The sequence below is a fragment of the Phaseolus vulgaris genome, chromosome 3, assembly GCF_051622355.1.
Source record: "Phaseolus vulgaris cultivar YP4 chromosome 3, ASM5162235v1, whole genome shotgun sequence".
In the NCBI taxonomy this organism is placed as follows: Eukaryota; Viridiplantae; Streptophyta; class Magnoliopsida; order Fabales; family Fabaceae; genus Phaseolus; species Phaseolus vulgaris.
In genome coordinates this window covers 29,933,382-29,944,919 of record NC_143500.1, presented here as the reverse complement: position 1 = coordinate 29,944,919, position 11,538 = coordinate 29,933,382, and the positions used below count along the sequence as shown (strand labels likewise).

The 11,538-nt window shown below is 39.8% G+C and overlaps 1 protein-coding gene across 1 annotated transcript; it reads left to right on the top strand.

The window, feature by feature from the left end:
- The first annotated feature begins 435 nt into the window (after window positions 1-435).
- Window positions 436-1,305, top strand: LOC137839034 (pathogenesis-related protein 2). Its single transcript, XM_068648161.1, has 2 exons — window positions 436-779; window positions 883-1,305. The coding sequence occupies exons 1-2, from the start codon at window positions 599-601 to the stop codon at window positions 1,167-1,169; spliced, it is 468 nt and encodes a 155-aa protein (XP_068504262.1). The 5' UTR covers window positions 436-598; the 3' UTR covers window positions 1,170-1,305.
- The last annotated feature ends 10,233 nt before the right edge of the window (window positions 1,306-11,538 follow it).

Below are 11,538 nucleotides of genomic sequence, written 5' to 3'. Positions count from 1 at the left end.
CTAACGATAATCTTTACAAAGAAAATAATATTACTTTGTCGAAACTGGTTACGGAAACCCCAAACTCCAATTATTTCAACAACATCTGGAAGGGCGTCTATAAAGAATTCTTTATATTTTTCATGGCTGCGAATTTTATATACTAATTCTTTAATATAAAATATCAAATTATCCATTCCCAAATACTGTAGGTAGACAGTCGCAATAGTTGACGATGAAAATCAGGTATATACACCATTTATCTTCTTTGAATTTCAAAGCTCCCAAATCGCAATACCCACGAACACATCAAATAATAATATTTAACATTACATAAAAGAGATTGATTGTTGAAAAATACAAAAGAACATACATGCTATTTTTAAAAATATTGTTTATTTACATAAAAAAGAATGTTCTTGGTAAACAAAACACAGATGATGACCCATCAAGCTTAAGCAGCTTCACACTATGGTATTCATAGAAACAATAGCATAATCACACCAAAGTTTGTGGTTATAAATAGAAGGCAGTCCTCTGGCAAATACCCACACAGCAAACATCTTCTCCTTCTCTTCTGATATTATATATTCTTCCATTTCATTAGATTCCATTCATCATGGCTGTTTTCACCTTCGAAGACCAAACCACTTCTCCCGTGGCTCCAGCTACCCTTTACAAAGCTCTTGTGAAGGACGCCGATAACATCGTCCCAAAGGCCGTTGATTCCTTCAAGAGTGTTGAAATCGTTGAGGGCAACGGTGGCCCCGGAACCATCAAGAAGATCTCTTTCCTCGAGGGTACCATTTCATTCATCTTCTATATATTTTGTGTATGTGCATTGCATTGACAGAACAACATATAAAATAAACTAACTGTGAATTGTGAATTGTGAATGGACAGATGGGGAGACAAAGTTTGTGTTGCACAAAATAGAAGGAATAGATGAGGCAAACTTGGGATACAGCTACAGCATAGTTGGAGGTGCTGCCTTGCCAGAGACTGCAGAGAAGATCACAATCGACTCCAAACTCAGTGATGGGCCCAACGGAGGATCAGTTGTAAAGTTGAGTATAAAATACCACAGCAAAGGAGATGCTCCACCCAATGAAGATGAGCTCAAAACTGGCAAAGCCAAGAGTGATGCTCTTTTCAAGGTCATCGAGGCTTACCTTTTGGCCAATGCTTGAATTATTACCAACGTCTTCTTTATCTTATAAACGTAACACTGTCTTTCCTTTCTTATTTTTATTTTCTCCTGTTGGGAAACATTTCCCATATCTTTGTCCATCAATAAATTATAATAAATCAAAGCAAATTTTATAACTTTTTTTTATCTTAACTGCAAGTTTAATTCAATGTCGTTTTAGTACCTTAAATTAAGATAGTGCATAAACAGTTTATATAATGAAAGAAATATGTGTTTGATCCTAATATGCACAAAAATTTATCTAGTCACTCATAATCATAGATAATAATTTTTTTTTTATCAACAAACGAAAAAATATTATATTAACTATGACTTAAATGTTTATTTTTTTTTATCTTATATAAAATATATCTATTTTTAAGATTATTTTAAATTTTTTAATTTATAATATTTTAATAAATATTATATTTTTTAATAATTTATTTTGGAGATAAAATCTATTTTTTTATATAATTTAATTATTTAGTTAGTTAAAGTGTTAAAAGTGAATTAATATAATTAAATAAGAAATTTTAATATGAAAATTATTAAAGAAAATGTTTGAAAAGGTTAAAAAAGAAATGAAAAAAAAAATAGAAAAATAATATTTGTGTAAAGAAAATAATATGCATTTAGAAAGTAAGTAGAAATGAGTGAGGAAAGAAAATTTGACAAAATTTGTAATGTCATTAAACTAAAATGAAATATAAATCGTTTGGGTTTATGGTTAACATTAGAAAATACACCAGGAAAACATAACATCAATAGGTCAATTGTCAGCACTTGTCACCACTGTTTTTGGTTTCTAGCAAATTGTATTTACACCTCGTACGTAATCTTCCTTTCTATTATGACTTCTTTGGACAACTTATTTAAAGTAGATTGGAGAAATTCTACTCGACACCTTGTCTGTAAAAACTAATTGAAAAGAAATAACATAAGATAAAAAGTTGTAGAAACTGATTGAACATAATTACACGAATTTGTAAAATTGTAGAAACTGATTGAACATAATTACACGAATTTGTAAAATTGCTGAACTGATACATCCATTTAATTTACTTCAATAATATATATAATAAAAATTATAATTATTGGAAGCTATAAAATATGAATACTAACGGCTCTATAAACTGACTACTAATGCAATACTAACGGTAAATAATTTAAGTCTAATAAAATTTGAATTAATAACTAGCATCCTCCCTTAATTCTGATTAGGAACAATCTTCACGCCCAACATATCTCTTAACTTGATGAAAGCATCGATCTTCAATGGCTTAGTGAGAATATTTGCAATTTGATCTTCTGATATGCAATATTCCAATTTGATCATGTTCTTCCCAACTTGGTTTACTTCTTGCAATGTTCCAATTTGATCATATTTGCAATGTGTTTACTTCTTTGATGAAAAAACTGGATTCTTTGCAAGATTAATTGCAGAGACATTGTCAACATAAATCTTTATTGGAACATCTAGATTAAAACCAATTTGAGTCATAATATTGCTGAGCCAAACTAATTGACAAGCACTTGTTGTTGTTGCTACTTACTCAGCTTCAAAAGTAGATAATGCAACAATTGACTGTTTCTTTGATGACCACAAGCAAACAACCTTTCCGATCATAAAACAATGACCACTTGTGCTCTTCCTCTCGTTTGAATCTCCACCCTAATCACTGTCTAAGTATCTGGCGATATCAGCCTTCTTAGATGAAGAGTAAAATAAACCAAAAGTTGTAGTACCTTTGATGTAGCGCATAATTCTCTTTATAGCTTGTAAATGAACTTGTCGAGGTGATTCCATGTATCGACTGATCAATCCCACAGCATAACATATGTCCGGTCTAGTACACGTGAGATATCTAAGGCTCCCAACAATCTGCTTAAAGTATGTTACATCTACAGTTCGCCCATCACCTTCCTTCGTAAGCTTAATTCCAGTTTTGTTCCCGTCGGTTGATTGAAACGTCTTCGTGTGTCTACGAAAATCTCACGCCCAAGAATCCCTGCGTTCACTCATGCTTTCCTTTCGATTAAACACCTGTAAACACAAAGACAAATGGCGCCCTAGAGGTCGTTTTCACTCCGACGCTCAAGTCAATCTTAGGGCTAGGAAACACCAAAACTGTTAAGCGTAAAGGTTTTGTGTAACTATGTGTGTTAAGCGGCACAAATGAATAGCGTACCTTACTAAGTTTGTTACTTCCCTTTATATAGCCTAGGGTTTCCACTGCTTCCGTTACCCAAAATAGGATTCCTGAGCGGGTGGGCCCCAGCATTGCTGTTATCCACTCTTAGGATAACCTAACGCATGGGGTTCCCTAACTGGAGTGCAACCTCTGACAAGATGACCACCTGGATGCCTCTTCGTGCACCTGATCTCTAGGGTCACCCATCTTGGGAGCGCCCTAGATGTTCACGTGCTATGCATGCGGCTCACCCCTGGAACGTGACCCTCACAGGTCGTATCTTTTCTAGTGGTTTTATACTTGTGTTACGCCTAAACGCGTCATCCACATCATACGCATGGACCCTCGTGACCTAGGCTTCTCCCTAACTGATAACTGGGGTGTGTTGTTTGGGGTCCACCTTTTACGACCTAACTCTACTGTTTGAGTCACCGATGTCCGATCTCTCCCCATTCTCACTATACGATCAAGAACACATCAGCAGATCCTGATGATTGATGCCTGACCACTCCTCGGCACCTTGGTTCACGTGCCTTACGAGGCACTGGCCCACGCCACTCGTGGGGCCCAACTTACGTGGCCCTATCATTACTAGTGGTCAACGACGCCCGAGGACTGGTCGATACAAGTTTCAATTGGAGTCTTAACTGAGTTTGAATCCTCCATCTTAAACTTCTTTAAAAACTTAGCATCAAATTTCCTCTAATGAATGAAGATTACATCGTCTCCTTGGATGATTTCAATACCCAAAAAGTAGAACATAAGACCGATATCAGTCATCTCATATTCCTTCATCATGATATGCTTGAAGTCACCAATCATTTTGAGATTACTTCCTGTAAAAATCATATCATCAACATAAAGACATTAAATTAACAAATCTCCATAATCATTACATAAAAACCATGTTCTGATGCACATTTTTTGAATCCAGTGGCATGAAGAAATGAATAAATCCTTTTGTTCCAAGCTCTTGGTGCCTGTTTAAGACCATATAAAGCCTTAGTTAGTCTGTACACCTTCTCCTCTTTTCCAGATTGTATGAAACCCGACGACTGCTTTACATCTTCATCAAGTGGGTTGTTTAGAAACGCAGACTTGACTTACATTTGGTGAATTTTCCATTGCCTTTGTGCAGCTAAAGCAATGATTAATCTCACTGTTTCCATTCGAGCTACAGGAGAAAATATTTCTTCATAATCATAGCCTTCTCTTTGTTAGAATCCCTTTGCCACCAACCTTGCCTTGTATCTATCAATCTCACCATTTGCTTTCACTTTAATCTTGTACACCCACTTCACATCAATTTCTTTATTTCCTTTTGGAAGATCAGTGAGCTGCCATGTATTGTTTTTCTCAATCGCCATCAATTCTTCATTCATAGCCTCTTGCCATTTGGGATGTTGAATGGCATTTGCAAGTCTCACGGGTTCTGAATCTGCAAGAAAAGCAAAGTGAACCAATTCTCCATTGTCATCAACTTCATCATCAAGATTTACTTCATAATCTTGAAGGTGTATAGGTTGTCGTTGTTGCCTTCTTGGTCGCTCCATCATAGTTGCAATAGGAATTGCAGCTTCAGGTTGAATTACAGCTTCAGGCTGAACTACAGGTGCTTCAAGAGTGACTCCATCTTCCACACATCATCGTTCAAAACGTAAATATATCGTTTTTTTGAATCTATTTTAGCTGTTGCATTCCATTGCTATTCCTCATTTTTGGCAAATGCAACATCACGACTGACAATCACCTTCTTTGTCATTGGATTGTACAATTTGTATCCCCCATGCTTATATCCAATGAAAATGGTCTTCATTGCCTTATCATCCAACTTTGATCTTGCTGCCTTGGGGACATGAGCATAAGTAATTGACCCAAATACCTTCAAGTGATGCACATTGGGTTTGAATCCGCTTCATGCCTCAATCGGAGTTGTGTTAGGAACACTCTGAGTGGGTGATTTGTTTATCAAATATACTGCACATGTTACAGCCTCAGTCCAAGGCATACCTTTCACTTTAAGCATGCTTCTTGCCATGTCCATGATTGTTCTATTTTTTCTCTCTGCAACTCCGTTGTGTTGGGGTGTGTAGGGATAGGTTATGTTATGCTACAACCCAAGTTCTTCATAGTGCCTCTTGAACTCATTAGACTTGTACTCACCCCCTCCATCACTACGCACTATCTTAATTAGTCTGCCACTCTGTCTTTTAACAAATGCTTTAAATAATTTAAATCAGTGGAATACCTCATCATTGCTTTTCAATAGATAAATCTAGGTTTTCCTTCAAAAATCATCAATAAAGGTTAAAAAATACTTATTACCTCCAATTGATGATATTTTCATCGGGCCACAAACATTTGTATGAACAAGCTCCAAAGGAAATTTTGCACACCAAGACTCCTTAAGAAATGGTATCCCTGTGATTCTTTCCAAATATACAAGCCTCACACAATTGATCAGGTCATGAATATGGGGTAAACCATTAACTAAATTTTGTTTGGAGAGATTTTCCAAACTCTGAAATTTTAAGTGCCTAAAGCGTAAATGCCACAACCATGATTCATTATTCACTATTGCATTCAAGCACTTGAAATCACCCATATGAAAATCTATTGGAAACATGTGGTTTTTTGATAAAAAGGTTTTAAGAATCAAATTACCTTTTTTTATCAAAAATTGAGAATTGATTTTCTACTATGTGCATCACGTAACCCTTTTCGGCCAGCTGTCCCATACTCAACATATTACTTTTCATATCAGGTACATAGAAAACATCGTAGATGTACCTGTGATCACCATTCTTCAACGTGATAAGAATTCGCCATTTTCTAGTCACCGGAACGAACCTGCCATCACCGAATTTCACTTTTTTGTGAAATGAGTCATCCAAATCTGCAAACAGCTCCTTCTGACCACACATATGATTCATGCAACTTGTATCCAAATATTAAGTATGAATGTTTGGATTTTTATTTGATGTGGCTGCCATTAGTACTGCATAATCCTTTTCATCTTGTTTGTGATTACCATCTTCTTAAGCACAATTGGCAGCATGATTATTACCTTTTGATTTACACTCATTTGCATAATGGTCGTGTTTATGGCAGTTATAACACTCTACATTTGATTTATTATACATGCCTCCTCGTCCTCCGCGACCACGTCCTCCGCGACCACGTCCTCCACAACCACATCCTCCGCGCCAAGAGTTATTTGAACTTCAATTGTGATTGGAACCAGTGTTGTTTTGCTCAACGCCTCCATGATTCTAGCCACCATGACCTTTGCTTGAATAGCTACCATCACATCCTCGTCCTTTGCCTTGTGAACTACTGTGTTTATGGTAGGAGCTACCAATTTAGGCTTGTGCTTGTAAAGCCTTTTCAATTGGTTTTTCAATCTTATTGCCATTCATCCGTTGCTCATGCGCTCATAGGGAACCAGATAATAACCTTACTGTCATTGGCCTCTTCAATTGCGGCAACAACATGTTCAAATCTGGGAGTTAAAGACCTCAAAATCTTCTCCACCTTTGCCTGCTCCAAATGTGTTTCACCATTGGTCTTTATTTGATTTGTCAAGGCAAGAACTTTATTTATATAGACATCAACAGTCTTTGTGGTTTCCATCTGCAGTCATTCATACTGGTGTCTTAGGGTTTGAAGATGCACCCTCTTGATCTTCTCATCACCTTTATAATTGGTTGACAAAATGGGCCAAGCCTCACTTGCAGTTGTTGGTCCTTCTTGTTGAACCAAGTGGTGTTCAAGCTTTGAAGAATCCAAACCCTTTGAAGGATGTTGAAGGCTTGGCTGTGCTTGCTGTTGCTGAGCTGTCTTAGTTAGGATCTGAGGTAGTTTGAGTTTTGTAATCCACTCTAGATTGAATCCAAAGCATAGGCATTCTCAATCTTTTAAAAGAAAAGTGTTTTTCAAACTAAGTGAAAAACAACCGATTATTTTGTCGAAACAACCGATTGTTTGATACTTAGGTGTTTTTAGAAAAGGTTGAAAACTGTTTTTCAAATGGTTGAGCTGTTAAAACCAAAACAACCAATTGATTCGAGGAAACAACTGATTGTTTGTTTTGGTACCATAACAGAAAAACTATTTTAGCTTTGATTGAGCTTTAAATGCTTTAAATATTTACGCTCCAGTCTTTAATGCTTTGACCAATCTTTTAAATGCAATGAATAAGTTTGTTAAGATTTTATAACAAACAATATCTTTGAATAAATTCAGAAAAACATATTTGAGTAATAAGATTTTAACACAAGTTTCTGATTTTCAAAGAGTTGAGATTGCTTAGAGATTGAGATTGATCAAAGAGTGTGAGATAGGATTTCTGATTGTATTGATTTCAGATTTGCTTCTGTAACAAGTGTAATCCTTGTATTCTGTTGAACAAGTTTCTTCTATGTGTTTGCTGAGAAGTATTGTGTGTTCTTGAGGGGATCAAGATCAGCATTCTTAGTGTAGGTGTGTTGGCCAAGAGAAGTGTGTGTTTTGAGGGGATCAAGGTCACTTTCTTGGTTGTGTTGTAAGTGATCTAGGTTTGATTGCTTAGTGGAATTCCTCAGTGGTTTCTAAGAAGACTGGATGTAGCTCTGGGTTTAGAGTGAACCAGTATAAACATCTGTGTGAATTTTCTCTATCCCTAACTCTTTAAATTCAGTTTTTAATATTTGTATACTGGTATAAACAACCGATTGTTTCTGTGAAACAACTAATTGTTTTACTGGTGCTGTGCTTTTAGCTTTGTGTTTTGAAAAACTGATTTCTCAATCAAGGTATTCTCGAAGTAATTTCATTCAAGGCTTAAAAGTTTGCGAAAACCCTCTTTAAACAATTCACCCCCCCTCTAGTTTAAAGCCATATATTCTAACAATTGGTATCAGAGCTTGGTTCTTGAAAGTTATTCAAGTTGATCCAAAAATCTTTTTTCTATGGCTGGAAAACAATCTTTTGAGGAAGGTTCTTCAATCTACAAACCACCTTTATTCTGTGGATTGAATTACAAGTATTGGGAAGCCAAAATGAAAATCTTTGTGGAATCTATTGATCAAGGAATTTGGGATTCAATTGAGAGTGGTCCTTACATTCCAAAGTTTAAAAAGAATGGTTCTTTCATTGCAAAACCTTGGTCTCAATGGACCAATGATGAATGTAAAATGGCCAAGCTTAATTGTTCTGCTCAAAACATAATAGCTTCTGCACTTGATACTAATGAGTTTTTCAGGGTGTCAAAATTCAAAACTGCTAAAGAGATGTGGGACACACTCAAGGCTGCTCATGGAAACAATGAACCAAAGGAGGCAAGGTCAAAAAGCCAAGCAAGAAGGAAAAGAAGGAAAAACAAGAAAAGCCTCAACCTCTGCTTCATGGCCAGAAAGGAAGATGACTCAAGTAGTGTAAGTTCATCTAACTCATCAAACTCTGAAAATTATGGTCAATTTCTTCAAGCCTTTCAAGAAACGCATGAAGAAGCCAACCGATTGGCCTTCTTGAACAATCGATTAAAAGAAAAGAATAGAAGGCTTGAAAACAAAGTCAAATCACTAGAAGAGGAATTAGATAATTCAAAAACAGATTTTGAAAACTGATCCTGCCTGTTGACCAGAACGCAAGAGCCTTGCCTTGTCAAATCTGGATCGACTTTGCACCATGCTAGCTTCCGTCCTTCACCTTGATTCACCTCAAGAACCTGCAAAAGACAGAACGGCGCCGCTGCGGCCAATCACGCTCTGACGCCCAAGTCAGCGACTGAACCACCAAAATACTAAGAGAAAACTAAGAACTTCAGGAACCGTGCAATATTCTCTCTCAGCGTACTCAAGTTCTCGCAAGCGTAAAAGAAGTATTCTAAAACGCGCGTACCTCAGAAGTTCGTTAGAATCCCTTATATACCTGTGCACTTTCTCTCTCCTGACGGTTACACCTCTGGACACGTGGCTCACATCCAGCTGTACACGTGTCACCATCTGGAGCATCCTTGACTTGAGCGTCACCTCTTACTCTTCAGGCTCTTCGACTAAGTTACTTATTTAGGAAGCAACTCAGCCTGATACCTCACCTCCGGGCCTTGCAACACCTTGCTGACGAAATAAATAGGCTTCTGAGCCTGGTCTTGGTCTTGGGCGAGCACCGCACTCACCGCCCTCTCAGTCACAGCAAAATACAACCTGAGAGGGGTTCCCACCAACGGTTTGCACAAAACCGGGGGGCTCGCCAGGTACTCTTTAAGCTTGACGAAGGCCTCTTCACACTCCCTCGTCCAGGAAAACTTATTGTTTCGCCTTAAACACTGCAAGTACGGATGGCCTTTCTCTCCGCTAGCCGACACGAAACGAGACAGGGCGGCCATCCGACCTGTAAGCTGCTGCACCTCCTTCACGGTAGTCAGACTCCTCATCGCCAAGATGGTAGCACACTTGTCAGGATTTGCCTCTATTCCTCTTTCAGTTAAGAGGAATCCCAAGAACTTCCCTGCCTCCACGCCAAAAATGCACTTCTCGGGATTCAGCTTTAACCTGAACTTGGCGATTGTGGTCAACAACTGCTCCAGGTCCGCAACGTGCTTGCTCGTTTCCGGCGAGGTCACGACCATATCATCCACATACGCTTGCACATTCCTTCCCAGCATTGGTGCAAGTACCCTATCCATCAATCTTTGGTACGTGGCCCCCGCGTTCTTCAGCCCAAAGGGCATCACTTTGTAGCAGTAGCACGATCTCTCGGTCATGAAGGCGGTCTTCTCTTCGTCCATAGGATGCATTTTTATCTGGTTGTACCCCGAGAAGGCGTCCAGGAAACTCAACAACTTACACCCTGCAACACTGTCGACCAGGGCATCTATGCTTGGCAAGGGATACGAGTCCTTTGGGCAAGCCTTGTTCAGATCAGTGAAGTCGACGCACATGCGCCACTTCCCATTGCTTTTCTTCACCAGCACGACATTGGCCAACCACTCAGGGTACTGAACTTCCCTGATATGGCCTGCAGCGAGGAGCTTATGTGTTTCATCCCTGATCGCCTGCCTCCTCTCCTCGTTAAACTTCCTTCTTCTCTCCCGCACTGGTCTGACCTGGTTGTCCATTGCTAGGCGATGGCACAAGAAGTCGGGGTCGATTCCCGGCATGTCTGAAGCAGACCATGCGAAAGCATCCAGATGCCGCTCTATCACCTTGGCGATCTGGTCTTGGAGTTCAGTCTCCAAAGATCTTCCCAGCTTGAAGACTTTTCCCTCGATCTCCCTCTCGAGCCACTCCTCGACGGGTTTGGGTCGGGTTTCCCCGGCGATCACCGCCTTGGCGATTCCCAGCTCCCTCGCTTCCTCTGGGCGGTTCCTCGCCTCTTCTTCCCGATCGGCGTTCTCCTCCCTTGCTTCAGCATCTACCATGACGACATCGCTACCGGCGGTCGCCTCCACCACCGTCGACCTGGGCTTCACACCGGGAGGCGGGGTGGTAGTGATGTAACTTACTGACCTCTTATTTTTCAGGCTATTCTCATAGCACTTCTTCGCTTCCTTCTGGTCAGATTTGATGGTGATCACCACCCCCTCCATAGACGGCAACTTCACCTTCATGTGCCTGGTCGAGGGCACAACTCCTATTCTGTTGACTGTTGGTCTTCCCAACAGAATGTTATATGCTGAGGGAGCATTCACAACGAGGTACTTAATTTTCTCCGTCCTCGAGCCCGCCTCATCTGTGAATGTAGTTCTAAACTCGATGTACCCCCTAACCTCCACCTGATCACCAGCGAAGCCGTATAAGCACCCTCCATAGGGCCTCAGCTGGTCAAGGGGTAGTTGTAGCTGTGTGAAAGTCGGCTAGAACATCACATCTGCCGAGCTTCCTTGGTCCACTAGTACCCTGTGGACCTCTGCTGTGACAAGCGAGATAACTATGGGATCGTTGTCATGAGGCACAACGTCCCTGAGATCTTCTCTTGTGAACGTGATGTCCACATCTGGCGAGTGGTCCTCGAACATGTCCACCGTCATCACAGACCTTGCATACTTCTTCCTCTGTGATGCGGTGCATCCACCACCCGAGAAACCTCCTGCGATGGTGTGGATCTCTCCATGAGTGGGCATCTCGTGCTGCTGAGCCTCACCACCCGCCGGCTGGGAGCTCGACGCGCCCCCCGTCCTCCTGTCCAGCAGGTAAT

Coding starts and splice junctions, on each gene's coding strand:
- LOC137839034 (XM_068648161.1), top strand. CDS start 599: ATGGCTGTTTTCACCTTCGAAGACCAAACCACTTCTCCCGTGGCTCCA. Junction 780..882: donor GAAGATCTCTTTCCTCGAGG/GTACCATTTCAT, acceptor GTGAATGGACAG/ATGGGGAGACAAAGTTTGTG.